We start from the raw sequence: 20,063 nt of genomic DNA, 5'->3' as shown, positions 1-20,063 counted from the left end.
GTAAGGAGGTCCAATGCGGCTGGCATCTTCTACATTCCCCAAAACTGAATAGTGTGTCAACCTGGACATGCGATCGCCACCAAAGTATTTTCCTCTCCTTTTATACGGCCGTGTTCAGCGTTGTAGTCAAAGAAAGACAAAATAGTCTCCTTCTGAAAGACCCTCTGAGGCTGAAGTGGTGGCCCGAGCCCACTCCAGACAATGCCTTACAAGATACTGTTTAAATTCATATCCGCTCCTCTTTTCTTCCAGGGGGACACCTCCACAAACCGCTGACCCACCGATACACAATTAGAAGTGATGCGGCAGTTAAGGCGACAAGCAACTCTGTTTAACAGACTGTCTTTGACCCTCCGCCATTGAATAAATATAATGCCCCCAATGAGGGTAAGACACTGGGCTGGAGTGAAAAGGGAGGCGATTTTAAGCTAAGTAGTTAAAGACCTTTATGGAGTATAACGCCATTATCTCGCTTGAATAAAAATAGGATTTAGTGTTTTTTTCCACTTAATTTCAATCAAAAGAGTCCCCACCTTACATATTGCACTGGTAATGTAATGGAGAGAGCGCCACAAAAAAGGCTTTGTGGCTCTGACACCTCCTATAGTCGCACCGTGTTGTCCTGCCAGCAAAAGGAGAGAAAGAGATTTTCTTCCCGGCGTTGCTATCTACAAACACATTCTAATTGATGCTGCTGCATTCCTCCACTGGACGCATTCAGTGAATAACGAGCCTCGGACTGAATGCCCATGAATTGGTCCCCACCAAGCAAAGCAGTAAAGCTTTACGGGCCCCCTGTCCCCCGGTCTCCCCACACTGCCGTGGCGGCCAGCGAGCAACCCCACCCCCCCACCAAACCCGAAAAAAAAAAAAAAACTTCCCCAAAAGCTCTTCTCTTAGCTTTACCGCCCATTAAAGCATGACCATTGTGCGGGGGATGCGGCCCACAAAGGCTGTCAATCTCTCCGGGTGCATGCGAAAAGCTCGGACTCACACAGACTGGAGTGACGGACCAACCCCCACCACCTCCTTCACCCCTCCGTACCCCTCAAAATCCTCTCCCAGAAAACTTCTCAGCTAACTACCCCTCCCGCCCCTCCACAACCCACTCTCTCCCTTGCTCGCTCTCTCTTCAGGCCCAGCGCACAAAGCATCAATCTGTCTTCAGCCTCAGCACCCTTGGCCCTTTGTCCCATGTGCAGGTGCCTCTGAAAGCGCCCACGGTCGCCCCGGCCTCCGCGCACGCCACGCCTAGACCGCGGACAGGAACTGCTGACAAAGGCCCAGTGTGGGAATGAGGGATGCGTGCAGGGCGGGAAAGGGGGTAGCGGGGGTTGCGGCTGTGTGTGTGTGTGTGTGTGTGTGTAGGGGGGCTCTTCTAAGACAGATGGCTAGGGAAGTCTCCCAACTCTTCCACAGGGGCTGTCAGTTTAAATTCACAAGTACGACCGAGACACACCAGAGGAGAACCGGAGAGGGAATGCCCAGAAAATTCAGTGGCCTGCACTTTAATTCAACAGCCAAGGCCTTTTGTGTTTTGTCACAAATCCATCATGTGTTTTGGGGCACATTTTGTGACTCCAAACCAAATTTATTGGCCAAGTTATCAATTTGGCTCTGGTACAGTAGTAATTTGGTAGCGCCTACCTGAGGGAAGGAACTGGAAGAGGTGACAGGTCGAGAGATTTCTTCCTGCCCATGTCTTCATTCTTATAGCATGCAAGTCAATAAGAGTCAGTAGGTTGTTGTGAATAGAAAAAAAATCAAGATCTCGACACTTGGCATGTGGACGATGTCAGTGACACCTGTGGTGAAGATGTTTCCCAAAGTCCACGATCATCTTGAGCATTTTCAGCTCCATGTTATTTTGGAGCATCAGCTGCTCCAAGACTCATAACCGTTCGTCAATTCAAAAATGTAGATTATCTGATGGGACTTTTTTTGGTTGGTCTCCAATGCACCACAAATTCTAACTTTTAATATCTTGTGTATGACAGAACTTAGTTATCTACAAAAGAACTGGGAAGACTACACTCCCTTGAATGCTTGGAACTACCTGAGAAGTGTTTTTAAAAAATCTTCCCTCACTATAAGAGCATTTTGTCGTATTTTGTTGAAAAGTCTGGATGATTTTTTAAGACATTAATGAAGGTTAGATACTTTTGAGTATGCCTGTTTTGTTAAAGAAATATTGCTTCAGTGCAGAGGGAATTGGTCAAATGCATTCAGATTCAATTCGGCCTATCACACAGCTTGGTCAGGAATTTAAAGGTAAGGTATTAAAGGTTATCGGTCTGGGGGTCGGCGTGAGCACAGAATTGGATATGTATCCTACCATTTTAATTACTAATTGTTTTGCATTTTAAATTAGCTGCTGAACACGGTTTTATGTATATGATAGCAAGTATCTATCATACAAACTGGATTTGATAAAAGCAAGGGAATATTTTGATTTCCTGTTGCCAATATGCATGTACATGTTTGTAAACCTTGCTTAGCAATAATAATAATAATAATAATTATTATTATTATTATTATCCATCCATCCATCCATCCATCCATCCATCCATCCATCCATCCATCCATCCATCCATCCATCCATCCATCCATCCATCCATCCATCCATCCATCCATCCATCCATCCATCTTCCGCTTAATCCGGGGTCTGTGCGGCCTTAATTTGCCTTTCGCATCCACGCTCCAAATTGACGCAGTACGTCATTCGTGTTGCTCGGCTGCCATCTTGTGGATTGAGATTTGAATTACAGCAATCTGTTGCACGGTCTTCAGAGTGCGATTTACGACGCAAAGATATACGTAGTGTTGAGGTTACGAACATTGTGCAATGAATGCGTCTGTCATGCGGCGTAAGAATTTAGGATTTGTTATTTGTTTTATATTCAAGGCTTTAAAGTGCTTTTGCCTAAAAAACAATTAAAATAAATTAAAATTAAAATATTGACATTATTATTTAACTACTAAAATTTGTTTGAACATCGTAAAAGGTGGACTCCGAATAGTCATCCAGAATTTCACTCATTTAAGCTCGATTGAAATCATTAATAACGATTATAATACAAAATGTATATAGTGTGTCTAGTGTTTTGCCAAAAATATTTTCTATAGTCAAATACTGCATATTAGACTGGAAAAACATGTTGGAAAACATCTACTACCGTACCGCATACTGTTTTCCACTGGCTTTATTTACATTTATGAATTATTTAAAAAAAAAAAAAAAAAGGCTCTTCTATAAGGACACTAGGTGGTAGTAGAGCCTAAAATTTAAGACAGCGCCGCATCTATTTGGGCGCACAGCATTTTTTTCTCTTGATGATATACGAGTGCACTGACAAAAGACAAATAAACGTTTTTAGACTAAAACGGCAATCTAGTTAAGAACAACTTAAAATTAAAAATGATTGACAATAGGTTCTGTAAAGTCTTATTTCTTTGTTGAAATTGAAAACGTATTTTCACATTAGAAAAATAGTGTTTTTTTGAATTACCCTACTTATGTAGTGTGTTTTCTTGAAATTTTAAATTCGCCCAACTTTTTTTGTATGGTGATAGCTTCTTTTTTTTGTTTTTTTTATGACTGAATGATTTTGTATGCTGACTAAAATCAGTAGAGGAACTGATGTGAATTTGATTGATTGATTGGAATTTAGGATTGTCATGTTTGCTTTAAAATATTTGGGCTTTGAATATGTTGCAGCTCTACAAATCATATCTCCTAACATGAAGCGATTTTAATTCCTGTGACAAATAAACGGAGTGGTCAAGTCACCCAGCGAGACTTACAAATCATTCGGCACATGCAAATTGCTGTTAAAGTCAACTACAAACACACCACGCCCGTACAAACGAGTTTCCACCTGCAAGGGCCAATTTCACTTTCAAGCTCCACCTCAACTTTTAACACCCAATATACAGTGTATGTGTTCTCATTCACTATCACAATTGTGTATAATGATTAGTAAGAGTGCAATATCTTTCCGCACAAGTTCTGCGAATAATTGTGGTTCACCTCAGAGATTTGTAATTTCCTATAACTCCCACTGGAGAGCGACAAATGACTACTTAGCTCAATAAGGAAAGGCTGTGGAGAAGAAATGAAACAATTGACATGCTTTCTCCTTATATTGCTTATAAAAGGGTGTTCACACTTCTACAACCACATTTATTTAGTTTACTCCCAAATATGTTTTTATGTCAATTGGGTTCACTACAAGTTATAAGCAGAAAAAGCTTGTGTGTGTGTGCGCGCGAGTGTTTGTGCGTGTTTGTGCGCGTATTTGCGTGTGTGCGTGATGGAAGGGAAGGTCAAATGATTTGTCGTGTACATTTCATAGCTACTGTAACTTTCTCTCATTAAAACGCTTTAATGATCACCAGAGGAAAATTCTTCAGTTATTTTATGTCTGTATGGGAATTTGAAGGGAAGTAAGCAGTCGATGTAAGGCCCTCGAAAGAATGACATATTGACATATGTATTTATTTGTTTATTCATTCATTTATAGGGCAGCAGATAAAACAGGTTATATATATGGAAGATGCACTTCATTTCAAGTATAGAGAGACACAATATGCAAATACAGAATGTAATAAGGACATTTGTGAGTGACGTAAAACTTTTGAACAGTGGTGCAATATTAACATACCTGCTAAGAGGAAACCCAAATCTTAAGGTACTGAAATGTAGTTCTTGGATGAAAAGAAGTGAAAGGTTTGAATGTAACGACGTAAAGAAAAACACCATTCAATCTGACGTCACACCTCACGTTCAAATCAGTCCTCACTTGGAGGAAGGGAAAGCGGAAGCGGCTATTGTAGTCCTCAGGACCACGTTACCCAGAGTGCACCGGGGGGCAAAGTTGCCGCACCTTCAGTCGGGAGGGGCGAGCAATCGTTTACTGGAAAAAGACGCTACCAGCAGACAGCCACTCCGCTCCACTCCACTCACGGAGACTTCTTCGCCCGGGTGGTGACGCCACCGGCACGCGTCGCCGGTAATCACAAGTTCACCGATTCTAACGGCAGTTTCCGCTATCACTGTGAGTCAGGCGAAGACGCAAGTCAACCCGGTTCCTGGCGGCAGCAACAGGGCGCCCAAACCAGTCAGCCAGGCAGCCGCCAGTCAACCAGCGAGCGAGATGTCCGCGTCGGCTCGAGCCTGGAGCCTTGAAGGGAAGAAGAAGCGCAACGGGAGAACCACGACGCCGAGCCTCTTGGGCGAGAGAGGATGCGAATGGTGACGAGGTGGCAGAGTCTACGACTACAAGACGAAGGGAGAGGATGTAGCGTCGCCGCCGCGCAATTTCCAACTAACGTCCGTAGAGTAGAAGATAGATAGCCGAGGAGGAGCTAGCTTCAGTAATATTTACATGTAAAGTTGTTCGAGCTGGGGCGCGCGGCGGGGGAACAGTGGAACCGAAGCCGCCGGGGAGAGTTGAGGAAATCAAGATGCTACGAAGAAGCCTCAACCGACTGGTATGTATCAGTGTGTGTGACTGACTGTATGACGTCCGCACACACGCGGGGTTATCCCATGACACTCTCGCCTGGTTTGGATCCTAAGCTAGCTTTATTAAGTGCTGCTTGCGAGCTGGGTATAAATTGTTTGCTCACAGCTGTTGGGCTCAATCGGACGATATTGAACCCCGGTGGCAGAGGGCTGAGCGAGGCAAGTTCACGTGAGTCAGGGAGTCACGAACCATTGCAAGTTGACCCACCCCCCCTTCCCCAATTTTAAGGTCACGCACGCAGGGATTCCTTCAGCTCGCTCACCCACGTCTACTGAAGTTATCAAATTGTTGGTGCAACGTAGCCATGCTTCGTAAATATAGACGTGTGTGACTTCAAGAGGCAAGAATGCAACTTTATTTCATATACACTGTAACTCAATGTGCTCCACATGTTAAGGAATGCGTTTAAAACAAAACGTTTTTAAGCAAACGTTTTAAGACATTTAAAAGCAAAGAAAAAGAAGCACCTACCTAGAATTACTGTGCAACAGCAAGGTTTTGGTAAACTGGATCCCACAAATAAAAAAATCAGGATGTTTATTACCGATTTTTATATTTGTTGATATTGTCAGTACCACACCCGATACTACTACGAGCTGTCACCGATACTGAGTAGAGCGCGTTACGATATCGGAAGCATCCTTCAATACACGTATAAATTGGCAAATTCACCACTGTAGTAAAATTGTGATTGTGTTAAATCAAATCGGTGCATTATTATTTGTATTTTAAACATCTTTCAGAATCATTACAACTCTGCTGTAAGATCTTGTTAAATGGTACAACTTTCAGTGCATCTAAATTAGTGTATAATATGGCAGGGATTGCGTGAGTGGTCTTTCAAGGAAGTCGTAATATAACTAAGAAACCGTATCTGCTATAGGTTTAGGGCTTTGGAGGATGGACGGTCAACAAAGCCCATCCTCCAAATTCCCACCAAATTCTTCTCGCTCAAGCAATCGCTGATGTCAGTTTCACAGGAAGGAAATGACTTCGGGGTTGCACGAAAAAGCAGAAATGAAGTCACATTGTTCATTATAGTAACCCATTGGCACAAGCAACCTAAACCGTAGAGCGTCTGCGAGCGTAGGTAGGAAATACAAATAACGCCGATGTGTGACCATCTCTCGAGTCTTGCCAGGTCAGCTCAAATGCGCTCCGTGAGGGAGAGGATTGCTGCTGTACTTTCCTTTCGCTGTGAGCTGTAAATAAGATTTTGTGCAGAGACCTCAGACATGGATGCGCACAGCGCTGTTATCTCGGCCTCCTAAATCACACCACCCTGTGCTCACCCACGGGGGAGGACGAGCGGGGATGGGGAACCGCGTAAGTGCTTCTCCCAAAATCACCAGATGAGCCATGTTGTTTGTTTTCACTTGACTCTCGCTCCATGTGTATTTTCTGGGAGAAGCATTGAGAATAGCATTAGAATGAGCAAGGCTGGATTTTATTTTTTGTTCCCTCTTTGCCAGGCACTCGAGTGGGCGAGGGTGGTGGTGGGGGTGTCTGGGCTCCAGAGGTTGTAATGCTTCTGACAGGAATGCAAAATCCCACAGTCTCCTTTGATGTCGGTTGAAGCCCTTGAAGGCAACGCTGTGTTCTCAAAGAGGTGGAGCCTGCCACAAAGGCGATAGTAGTAGTAGCAGCAAACCTGCGACAACTCACAACTGTGCAACATTCAAGGTCAAACGCAATCCTTTTTCACAGTATTGTTTCTTTCATATGAATGCTTGAAAGCAACTTCATTCCAGATACTGAAAATTCTGAGCAGGGACATTCGCATACATTCCCTTGATAAACAGTATAACAGTTATTCTACGGGTACTGCTCAACTTCTCATTTCTCTTTCGACCACCAAGTAGTTGAATCATTAAGTGGTGACCATAGGTGGTGTTCTGTAATTCTTAATGGCCATGACAGTGTTGAAGCAATTGACTTGGAATGCAGTCACTCACCAGGCTAAACCCTGCCTTTTAAAGCCACACACATTCAAAGTTCCAAATACTAGAGTGTGGAATGGGAGGATGCTAATAATACCTGCATCTCTATTTTTTATTGGTGTTGTTTGATAATGCAAAAATAGTTTCTTACAAAAAAGTTCTAAAATTACAATCGTCACCTTAGTGTTGACTACACATGCAAAAAAAGAAGTTTTCAAGCTTCAGCGTGCAAGGCACAAGTGATTTTTGAACTAAGACTCTCCAGTCTGATCAATAAAATGAACAGTTTAAGAAACTCTTACTTAAAAGTGCTTCTCTCTTTCTTAATTGCTGTCTAGTCTGTGACTTTTTCATGCAACTCGTCAGACACGCGTCGTGAATCCTTCATTGACAGATAAGAGACAATAGTCCTTGAGCAGACAGAGTTGTCTCTTTGGTGAATAGTTAAATGCTGAGAGCGTCCGAAGGCCGCACAAACAGTGTGAGACAGGACAGTGTGATTTATTAGGCCCTTTTTGATTAGAATGCATATTGATTCTCACTGCTCAGTTTAACCGCCGTTATTCTCACACCGCAAGTTAGCCGGCCAATCCACCTTCAAAAATCGCTCATTTGTTTTGCTGCCTGTGCGGTCGGCCAACTGCACTACAGAGCTTGTCTGCAACAAACGGAAGGAAAATGTAATGTCGCAGTTCCACTGGCTGATTGTACCGTGATGAAATATAGTGAAGGGCAGCCTTGACTCCACTCAACTCTGAACCTTGAGTGAAAGCAGTGGGTGGATTTTTATCTTACTTGATGGACGGGCTAAAAGGCGACCGTCATTTTTTGGCCCTCATCCATTTCTGTTCAAAAGCCAGGTTGAATTCTCAGTTTGTACGTCTGAATAATTCAGCTTTCTTCATTTATTTTGAATTATCTCGCACATGGTTGCTCCCGCCTGACCCGCGTTGCCTCGCCAGGCTTGTGGCACTCCAAATGCATCCTCATCATCCATATATGCATAAAGGCTCCTCCAGAGAATTTCTGCCGCTCAAACAGTGGCGTGAAGAGAATAAATACAGAGATGTCTGTATACATATGCGCTTTTCTTAGCTGAAATGATGCAGTACCCGTTAAGAAGAAAGGTGAAACTGAAGCATCCATTTAAGGATTTAACGAGCGTGTGGGAAACAAAAAAAAAAATGCGTGCTACCCACCTCCTGGACACAAAATATTCAGATAGTCAACACACCCTTTGGGCAACTGCTGACAATGGATTATCTCCATGTAAACTTGTGATTTTCAGCTAGTCACAATTCATAGAAAGTGGAATTAGTTATAATTCGCCTACCTTTTTCCAGTTTTCAGGACACAACCAATCACAGCTTTTAACAGAATAATGTGTTTCAACTAGTTGGGCTGCATAGAACATATTATAGAGCACATTTTTGGGTGGACTTCCCCTTTAAGTGTAGCTGAATATGGCGATTTGTCGCATACAGAAATAGTCCGGAGAGCACAGGCAACTAGGCACTTGGCCTGAAAAAACGTACTCCATTTATGGCCACGCACACGCTACTTTAAATTCTCTTTAATTATAGATTAAAGTGTGACTAGACTGCAGCTTGAAGTGTCCTTACTTTTTGCGTAAACTGGAGATTTTTCTCCCCAGGAACCCAGAATATGTCTATTTTTTTTGTCAGTTCCTCTTTTAATTCCTATCAAGTGTGTCAAGAGGGTGCCGTCAGAGAAGTCATACTAATTTGAAGACCAAGCCTCAAGCCCACAGAATCAAATGCTTTAAAATAAACAAGTTAATAGATCAACTTTCCCTGTGAATATAAAATCTATTCCTAGTTAAAGCTTCCACTTTATCATCCTTTAGTTCTAGTCTGCTCAAATTTAATCTTCATTCCTTTTTCAAGGGTGTTTTTAATGATTTACATTATCTTCACTTTATTTTTTTATTGATAGCTCTATTGTTTCATTCCTTTTCAATACACAGAGACAAACAAGCACCAAAACCAAGTAGTGAAACATTTCAGGGCGCAGGTTGACTTCATATTTTAAACTCATTTCCCCAGTTAAAGTTACATAAATTGTCATTTTCTGTGATGGTGTCACAATGAAACATTTTTTTTTATTTATATTATATTGGTCTTTATCTTTGAGAGGATAATCGAGAGGGAAATTATGATGATTATCATTGTATTTTATGACCTAAGGGATTTTGACTGCTAAGGTTTCACTGTACATTGAACCCACGTACATTTGTGGTTAGGGTTATTTTTTTTCTTTACAACCTATCCGACGTTCTTTCCAAATACTATCCAGTACACTCACATCCATTGTCGCCAACTGTTATTTTGTCACAAACCGCCTTTCTATTTCCACAGTTGCATTCGAACACAACAGGTGAGTTGCTCAAGTAGCTTTAACGCAACACCGAGTGCAGCTTTTGCGAGGCTTCGAAAAACAATCTGTGGAAGCAGCCCCTGACATAACCCCCGCTCCCCCCCAATCATCGAGGGACTCAGTGCGATGTAGGCCAGTACCAGCCCGTGGTACAGAACACCCAGTGTCTTGTACAGCTGCTGGGATCCTCACAGAACAATAAGCCTCACAACGCCTATCAGATCAGGCCTTAGTTGACGTTGTTACTTGGGCCATCAGTGTGTGCAAACACCAAAAGTGCTCTCTGATATGGGTTGCTATGTCATTGGATAGGATAGAGGTAAATCCCTTTTCACCACCGGGTAGTGGTACTGGCCTTCTATCAAATTCTTGATTAATATTAATGTGGATTATTAAAGTGAGAGTGTGTTCATTAAATTTCAGTTACTTTATAGTCCGCCGGCATTGATCCGTTCAACTGTCAAATTACTTTTTAATGCCAAGACATATACATTTGAAGAGACCAAAAATTTTACTTTGGCCGGTTGTAATGGTAAAAATCTTAGTTTGTGGTTAATTTCAGCTCCAGTTATTTTGAAAACAACTATACAAGGGTATTTTGGTAGCCCACAGTAAGAATTTGTCACACAGGAAATGAATAAATGATGAATAAATGGTGTGACAAAGACTGTCGTTGGGGTTTGATGTCTTTGAGGTATAACACAAAAAAAAAAACAATTGAGGATGTAATGTGTTAGTTTGCCTTATATTGTCGAACTAGCACGCAGTGAGTTGTGTAAGAGTATTGTCTGCGAGAGTCACAAGACAAGACAACCGCGTCTCCTCAGGATAAGGAATGGCACCATTGTACCCGGTAATGCTTTTGTACCCTTGACGCCTCACTTTTGTTCCCTGTGAGCTCTGGGAATTGTACTGCAGTTGCCGTGGAGTGTAATAATTAGCCCCGTGGGGTACGTTAGTGTTGAGTGTACTCTTTAAAGGGCAGAAATGGACTCCTCGTGTACCGCCGAGTACATTTTGCCTGGTGCTTGGAAGTAATATTGTTAAAGAGTTGAGTTTTTTTTTTTTGTTTGTTGCTACCAATATAGTTAAAAGCTTCAGATTATTTTAAAAGTATGTATTTGGTTGTAACGCATTACACAGGATCAGATGTTGCTCCCTAAAGCCTCTTATGTATGCAAGTCTCAAGATTTCTTTTTCCTCTTTGGAAGTTGGAAAAGAAAATGACGACTGGCTGATGAGGTAGAGCAACTAGCATAAATGCTAGTAGTGGTTAAGAATTGTTGAAGTGCTGTTTAGATTGACTAGAAAGAATTGTTGAAGTTCAAACGCAAGCGCCGTTTAGATTGACTCGCAGACTGCCCGTCATGACGTCCTTCAAGATTTTATTCGCTAAGCTTTCAAAGCCAAACAACTCCTGTGCTTAACTTTTCAAAAGTAAATATTCTCAAAACATACATTCCACTAAAATCAAAAAAGTGGCAGTAGTAATGGAAATGTAAAGAACTAAATGTTTATCGATTCACTCATTTGTATGCCAAATCATGATGACATTTTTTTTCCATATCAGCTGCTGTCAGTCTTCAAAGTGCCGTTCATCATTACGAACACGTGCAGGTCATAAAGAAGTTGAGCTTAGTTCCACTTCCCTCAAACCTCTCACACCTCATTAAATGTGTTGAAGCACATTTCACTCGCGGGTTTTCTGTGCAGCTTTATGACACACTTTCTTTGCTTTTGACTTAACAAACGCACAGTTAGCGTCTAGATACTTTATGCATGCCCACTTTTTTTTCACTCAAAACGAAATTACACTCATTGTCTCGAAAATATTTTATTTTTTTAACCTCTGTCCACCATTCAAAAGGAATTCATAGCATTCGCCTCCAGTGACTCACACCCTCTGAAACGTCATTGTGTGAAATTGTACAACTGTCCAAAAGTTTTCACTTCACCCGATAAGCCGACATAGCTCATTCCCTCGATTGTCTCCCATGAGACATTAAAACCTTAAAATATTTCCCCCTGACTTAAATCAAAAGTTAAAATATGCCACTTTAGCACTCGGAAGTTCTCAAAGTATTTAAACCTATTTAACATTCAAACTGTAGATCTTTATTGCTTCTGCCAAATGTTTCATACCCAAAGTGGTGCATTTGGAAGAGGTTGCTTGTGTGGTTAAAGTAACAAATATGAATCTGAAACGTGTTTGGCCTACTTTCATCGGTGGCGCTGACACACTTCCAAGCTGATGCGATGAACCATCCATCAAATATAGGTTAGCTCCCATGCTCACTGGATGAATCTGAAATGAATCAAGCTCCTGCACTCAACTGTCCACATCTAATAATCTGGTTTAAGTGCGCATTAATACATGTAATAATCACGCTACTTTAAAGTGCATATTTAAAGAAATAATCCATGTAGCCAAACCTTTAGAAAACATTCACTTTCTAATTGAGGAACAAAAGTGTTTTAGAGACATTTTTAGTTGGTTGATCAGTTGTTGGGGTGTCAACCTTCTAAAAATCCATATTATTCCTTTGGCTAATATTTTATATATTATATTTAAGGAATGCGCTAAAAGCGTGCTGAATTGTTGGTATGAATTCATTGTGATGGAGTGGTACAGAAAATGGATGGAGTTAACAAAGAGTATAGCCATTGTTGCGAAACAGTGAAATAAAGAGTGAGCGTGTGGCAGGTCATCGGTTCCGAGTAAACCTCAGAACGTCTTCACACTGTGCGTAATTGCATCTAAATGTACTTTGATGGAAAGTTTCAAGATCACTCAATTGCCTAATGCACCATTCCTTTCTTAATTCAGCTCCATTAAGGGCTGCTTATTGATCTAATTGGTTTGTCGCTGAGACTCTTTCATCAAGGAACGCCGTCTACTTAGTATTGACATGACTCTTGGCTGTGTTTGCTAACTGTGTTAGCATTGAACGCAGCTTTTTGACATCTGACGTCAAGGCAAATGTCATCAGTGGAGTTTCTTGTATGCAGGCGAACTCACTATTCTTAGAGCTCAACTCCAAAATTTTACTTATTGTATGTTCTGTGCAGCCCACCTAGTCGAATCTCATGTTCTTATTAATATTTAGAGTCTGGACTATGGATTAAACAGTCAAAATCCAGCCATCTCAGGCAGCAGCCATTTTGCTACGTGCTGTTAACTGAAAATGACATCACAGGTCTCAGGTCACCCTCAATCACGGCTCGCCAGTTTTTTCACCGCCATTGACCCAGTGGACTTTTTTGCCATTTATTCTGCATTCCCTGAAGCACATTAATAACCTTAAAAAAGGAAATAATTGAAATTTTCTGAATAAAACCAAAATGTGGACTAAATAAATCGTCCAATCATCAACTGTTTAAGAGATAGGTGGAAGATAGAAGCCTCCAAAAAAAAATTCTCATAGTGAAAAGCCACTGCCGTCAACATGGTGTCACTTTGCCCTGAAGTCTAAACACACAAAACAAACATAAAAAGATGACTAAATACACATAAAAACAGGTTTTACCTGCTGATGAAAAACTAAGCGGCCCATGAAATGCAGTATAGCATGAAATCAGCAATAATATATTGCTAGCTATCTGATACCAATCCAATCAGTAGGCCTGATTTCGATGTATCTCATTCCAGGAGTTTTTTTTTTTTACTACCACGGTGCATCTCCAAATTATGCCACTTGAGATTCAGAGTAATGGTCGCCTACTGTGTAAATTCAGCTTTGGGGCTTCCAACATTTCTTGGTGAATGTCATCAGCAAAGTCAGACCTTGCTTATGCAGCTTTTCGGCAATTGTGTGTTTAATCTATATCAAAAGCCCGCAACAACCTTCCGTTACTGTGAACACGAGCATGGCTCAAGGGCAAACCGCCCTCGTGAGCTTGCTGCAGGTAAAAGATCGCTACATGTATCTCAGAAAAGGTGTTATTTTTGTTTGTGAGTATTTCAGAACACAGAGGAGAATGATTCATCCGTCTGATTGTAAGAAATGTATGACAAGGGTCCTTTGGGATGCCGTCGTTGCTACTGAGGGCTAGTCGTCGTTTGACGATAAAAGAAGCAGGTTCTCCCTTTTGTTCTTGCCGCTTTCACAGTCTTTCCGTCTCCCTCACTTAATCCTCTGGCAGCCGCCAGCTGGGTCCATGTGGTCCTGCAGAAGGGCTTATTGATGTGCCATCCAAGATGGAGATGGGAGATTTGACAGACACACTGAGGTGTGAACATGGCGGCAAACATTTTGGCTGCTTCCTCCTGTCCGCTGTGCAGATAGTATGAACATTTAAAGAATGCATAAAAGCAATGTTTATTTCACCCGTAATGCCGAGCAAATGGTTGCATCATCTGAAATTCTGTCGAGTTGTCACTCCAGATTTGTTTGATACTGAAATCCTGTAAGATCGCTTTCCAGGTTGCTCTAATTTTCCCAGGCGCTGGCGTAGGGCCATGATGCGATGTTCATTGTAATTGGCTCCCTCGACCCAAATGCTGTTAAGCTTTTTATTAGATAAAGCTGATCCCCAGTTGCCTTTAACAATTTTACAGTGACGGTATTGCCAGGAAATATGGAAAGTATGAGTGACCAAAAAACAAATTCAGTTTTGGAAGTTTGGGATTGAGTCTTCTCGGCCATGTGTACTTCAAGCTAGTCGACTGGTTTTCATTTTGGTGCTAGATTTATTTAATATTCCTTCCAATTCTAGCCTTAATGTTCTGTATTTCTTCCACCCGCCGCCATGCTCACTCCTCCTGTTCCTCCCCGCAGTTTAAAGGCGACGAAAGAAGAGTCGACAGTCGGACTATCTTCGTCGGTCATCCGCCATGTTCTGCCAGCGAGCCTTTCATCCCGCCAAAGTTTTGTGACAACAGAATTGTGTCGTCTAAGGTAAGACGCCGTTTTGGGTGGACATTTGCATCGGGGTTCCTTTTGTATTGTAAACAAAACTGCAAAAAAACGGCTGTGCGTCGGGGTAAAGCAATTTTAATTACGCCGGCCATAGTGTTTATGCTCCTCCGTACCTGGGCTCTGTCGTGCTTTTGCTCTCACAGTCTGCATTGGCCCATTGCCACTTTTCCAACTCTCGCACCACGCTACTGAGAGCAACACCACCACCCTCGCCGTCGCCTTTCTCGCTTTCTTTTCTCATTAATTTCCCCTCTCTTTTCTCTGGCAAAACAAGATGGACTGTTTTGCTGTGGTTGCATTTCAACACCCTCCCCGTATCTGATGTACTATCTTCATAAACACGACCTTATTGCTTTGTCTGTGTGTGAAGAATATATCACAGCATTCCTTCCTGCTTGTGTGTCCTTTTTTTTTTTTTTTTTTTTGCGCTGTACCTGTGCCGCTACAACTCGCTAATAGATAATGAAGATATTTATTTGTTTTCAAGTTGCTTTATTTATCAGGCGCACAAACCTAGCAACCCAAGGGCACTGCTACCTTCTTAATGACATCAGCAGCAGTTATTCTCACTTCCAAACATGCAAAGTACTCCGCTGAAACAGTTGCCAATGTCATTGGTTTACTGGCACTATTCAAGAGTATCGAAATTCAAGGTGATAAATCTCCGGTTTTAATCAGCGCAAAGCATGGCTCGTCTCTCTAGTTAGTCTGTCTAATCTCTTGCACGTTGCCTCCCAGACTGAATGCAAACATGGTGTGAATATTAAATATGCGGCAAATGATTTGCATTTCTGTACTGTTTGTAATCACTAATTTGTTCCCTTCCCGCAGTATACCGTGTGGAACTTTTTACCAAAGAACTTGTTTGAACAGTTCAGAAGAATTGCCAATTTCTACTTCCTTATCATATTCCTGGTGCAGGTGAGGAATCATTCGCAAAATGCACGATTCACAATTATTCAGTCTACCGCTTGAGCTTTTTGGTCTATAACGACCAGTCTTAAAACATAACATTTGTCGCCTCCCTTCCATTGTCTCTCTCTCCTTTCCGGCTTACGCAAATCAACCCCCCCCCCATCCAACCCACCCACCCAGCAGCTGTCACCGCAACGGTAGCTACAAACAGGTCCTAGTGTAAACAGTCGCCCCGATGCGTCCTCTCATTACATATTGACTGAATGAGCCTGCGGAGTGACTGACTGCCCAAAGCTAAGTGGTAAACTCGGAAGCATCTCCGGGCCGCAAAGGAAATTCCGTCATTATCAAGTGGTGGGGACTCTTTCCTCCCTAGCATAACTGTTGACACAACAACCTGCATATTCCAGTTTGGCTGGCTGGACTCAGCTAACACTTGAGCAGGGATGGATATCCATTAGATTTGAGCAATACTACTACTCCAAATGGTATGCTTATCGTGCCTTTTTTTGTTTGGAAAAACAACAAAAGGATTATATTCAAACTTGTTTAAAATAAATGCAGTTGTCTTGCACGTACGATCCTAAAGAGTTGTGTTCAAGTAACGGTTAACGTGAACTGGGTTATTCAGTAACTTGCATGAGAGTCAGCATTAAGCAGCGCAGTTGTAACTTCTACCCCGCCACAAACCAAATAAGAAGCGTTGTTGAAATTATGCCAGTGTCCAACACAGACTTAAAGTTCTTGGGTTCGGTCTGTTGTGAGTTTGCCACTGTACCTAATGTTGTGGCCGGTGAGGAAATGCCTCGGCTGCGTTTGGCGTCATGGGTGTTGCGGGTTTGCTGACAACCCAAGCTGCAGCGTGGCTGGCATTTCTCCACTAATCCAAAGTCGCAAGAGGGTTTTCTTATTTCTAACCGCTCATTTTGACCCCCTCTAATATATCAGAGAAAGCAGGGAGGGGAGATTAACCAACAGGTATACATGCACTCGTTTATTTTTACATCATCTCTTGGACAGAAATAAACCTTTTCACTCCATTGTGAGAGCCGCTGTCATGGAAGTGTTCCCCTTTTGTCATTTGGTGTCTTTTCCCCTTTTTCCGTCCCTCCCTCACACACAGACACACACACACACTTCTCTCCGCAGCGCTGCACTGCCAACGTCAGCATCCAGGAAGTCCTCTGTGTGATTCTGAGCACCACAAATAGGCACAGGCTGATAAAAAAGCACCACTCTCCTATAAATAGCCCTGCGTGTCTTTGCACGAATTTGATCAAATGGGAATAGTAGAATGGCGTGAGAGCACAGGAACATGGCACTGAAAGCTCCAGAGAGGAAAGAGGCGGCAGAACCAGGAAGAAGAAGGGTGGGTGGCGTGAAGAGGGATGAAGTGCGAAGTGAAGGAAGATGACGCAAACACAAACATGCATGCACACGTTGCCCTGGGACATGGGAGGGGAGGGGGGGGTCGAGGGGATCTTGCTGTCTGCCTCTCACTCTGACACACTTTGCAGCTGATACGAGAGGTTTGTGCTGGGCTGATACCACAGTGGCACACCGACAACACCACTATATTTTATTTATTTATATATATATATTTGGTGCAGAGGGGTTTGTGTTTTGTTTAATAGAAGGACATCTGTTTTTTGTCATTATGTAATTGATGAATGCTGGTCGGGTTTTTCGAAGTATGTATTATTAAAACCACAAAGGGAGTTGACAACGCTATTCCAAATATGGTTGTTGTGCTGAAGATAGTCCATACTGGACTATTTTGAGGAAGAGAGATTGCTTTTTATAGACCACTTTCATTGTTAAATTTGTCATAGAGATGACAAATGATGAATCAAACAACACTTTTGGCTGAAAGTGTTCTTTTTTTTTTTTTTTTTTTTTTCTTCCGTGCCGTGGTTTGACCATCTGACTGGTGCATCACAGGAACATGCGGTCCCCAGTTTGTGTTGTTGTTTTTTTTGTTTTAAACTTCCCCTAATCAGTCATTCCTTCTTTCTAAACATGTGACTAAAGGTTTACTGTAACTTTTTTTAGATGTTTATTTATTTAGGTGGTTGGAAAGTTAACTCTAAGACCTTGTCTACAAGCATAGCTGAGGAAGTTTATGGACTTTTGGGGAAAAAAAAAACCTCAGATACATCTATACTTTGCACGATCTTCTTTGGACTACAAACTAGTCAGGACTAAAACCATAGTATTTCATGCCACTGTTTTTTTCTTCGACTTGATTTGAAATGCAAGTGCTGTATCATAGCAGTGAACTCTTCCCACTTTACAACAAGCACTTACACATGAAGAGTTTGTCAAAAAATTATATTTTAGGTTATTCATTGCCACTCCCAGTTGAAGTTGACGGTTAAACAAAGACATGGTATTGCCTGAGGAAAGTCAGTCAAGTTAAACAAGCAATATGAAACCTAATAAACGGGATAACAAGTAGCGCTGATGTCACTTTATGAGGTGGGGCAAGGCGGTTTTAGTTGAATTGCAAACCTCAAATCATGTGAACTTAATGTACTTGTATACCTTCAATGGATGCTTGAACACACATGGTGCAGTAACACACGTAGACAGACAATCAGGACTGAGGCTCTATATTAAACTGCGTCCAGCTGGCCATGGTGTCCATAGAATTGAAGCAAAAAAATGACAGATTACGTAAAATATAGTGATTTGGAGTTTTTTGGGCTTTTTTTTTCTCACCACTCTGGATGTCCTGTGGCACCACACTGCCTCTCACAGGACAATCTTGTTACTACGACACAAATTGTTTGGTGCGCTGTTCTAGTCCTCATGTCACATTTTAGAAATCGATGTTTGTGTGTTTGCATTCTGCTTTTATTCCTGCTTTCACAGGTGATTGAGTTCTGGCTTAGTGAGAGCAGGATCATAAATTCCAGTGATAATCTCGTGACGATTACAGAAGGCTGTTTGTGTGCGTTTAGCAGGAAGCTTTGGTCAGGTGGTGCTCCGTGACAGGCTGTTTGGGATTACCCGATTCCTGCTCCAAATTCTAAAACACTGCCGTTGGCGCCAAATTAAATTCACATGCTTCAGCTTTTGTGCACACAAAAATCAAACTGGTAATGCGAGTTGGACAATGTTCTGCTCCGGCATGACCGTGCTTGACAAATTAAGCCAGCTCGTGCTGAACATCAATTCCTCAACTGTTTTTCTCACGATTCAGCGGGGGTAATAACACGGTTTCCAAAACACAGACTACACCCTGCATTTACGGAAAGAAGGCCTCCCCCACCAAACTACTTCCTCACTCATTCCTCCCACATCTGCCACTGATAAACTCTGCGATGTGCTGATTCAAAGCAAAGAAGCTTGCAAAAGTAGTACAGTCTTGATTTTCTGTTTTTTTGTTGTTGTTCCCAATAGGTGATAGTGGACACCCCCACCAGCCCAGTCACCAGTGGCCTACCCTTGTTTTTTGTGATTACAGTGACGGCGATCAAGCAGGTAGGATCCTGGCCAGCAAGCCGTGTGTGTGTGTGGATATGATAATTCCCCCCCAAGACTTCTAACCTAATCATAGACTTCTTCCTCATTATTTCCATTTGTCCTTTCTGCTGAAATATACATGACTATAATGTGTTCTGGACTTTGTCATAATGCACTACTGCTGAATTCTGATTAGGGAAGACAAAAAAAGGGGCCTCTGAAGGACTGACCACAGGGAACTTTTCAATGAGCGTAATTCTTGTCTTTGTTACCGCTGTGTCCCCCCCTTCAGATCTATTGTTTAAGAACTGACTTTTTAGTCGGTACACCGCTGAGGCTTTGAAAATGCACACTGGTGCCCGGACTTCCTTCTGTAAACGTGTGTGACCCACTGATAGAGCTTGATGGCCTTTGGTTTGAAAAAAGACAATGTGGCCTTCTGGGTGACTCTTGTTACTCAGCTGTTGGCAGCCATGGAGATATGAAAACAAACTGAAGGCATCAATTATTTTGCCATGTAATGTGTGCAAAGCTCATAGGGAACATTTGTTTGAGGTTCCTGCATAGTGAAATAAAGCAGCGCTAATATAATTTAGTTTATTTTAATTTCCCACCTTTTTTTTTTTTTTCTTCAAGCGTTAACCGTAAAGTGCCCCAGAAGGTTTGAATTTCTTTGACGTACATGAAAATGTGCCCTTCCAAATGCGTCCCCCGCAGGGCTATGAGGACTGGCTACGACACAAGGCTGACAATGAGGTGAACAAGTACCCCGTGACAGTGCTTGAAAACGGTCTGAGGCTACGGAAGGAGAGTGAGAAGATCAAGGTAGCGTACACAATCACTGCTAGCCTGCTGAGAAATAGCCATTTCCCGGGAAGTGTAGTTTTGGCAAAGGT

General features: G+C 42.2%; 1 protein-coding gene across 10 annotated transcripts in view; it reads left to right on the top strand.

Moving 5' to 3' along the window:
- The first annotated feature begins 4,898 nt into the window (after nt 1-4,898).
- Nucleotides 4,899-20,063, top strand: part of atp11c (ATPase phospholipid transporting 11C) — a 30,074-nt gene continuing 14,909 nt past the window's right edge. For 6 of the 10 annotated variants that reach the window (XR_007486199.2, XM_049742386.2, XM_049742296.2 and 3 more), the window contains exons 1-5: nt 4,900-5,493; nt 14,644-14,763; nt 15,616-15,705; nt 19,105-19,185; nt 19,885-19,992. Coding sequence is in view for 7 of the 10 variants with exons in the window: in XM_049742386.2 (XP_049598343.1) it covers nt 5,467-5,493; nt 14,644-14,763; nt 15,616-15,705; nt 19,105-19,185; nt 19,885-19,992 (426 nt within the window). In the remaining 3 variants the exon portion in view is untranslated. Of the gene's footprint in view, nt 5,494-10,569; nt 10,719-14,643; nt 14,764-15,615; nt 15,706-19,104; nt 19,186-19,884; nt 19,993-20,063 lie in introns of those variants that run through there. The other 4 variants (XR_007486218.2, XR_007486223.2, XM_049742242.2 and 1 more) reach the window with 2 other exon arrangements.

Source organism: Syngnathus scovelli, chromosome 1 (assembly GCF_024217435.2).
Source record: "Syngnathus scovelli strain Florida chromosome 1, RoL_Ssco_1.2, whole genome shotgun sequence".
Taxonomy (NCBI): domain Eukaryota; kingdom Metazoa; phylum Chordata; class Actinopteri; order Syngnathiformes; family Syngnathidae; genus Syngnathus; species Syngnathus scovelli.
This window is presented reverse-complemented; position numbering and strand designations above follow the sequence as displayed.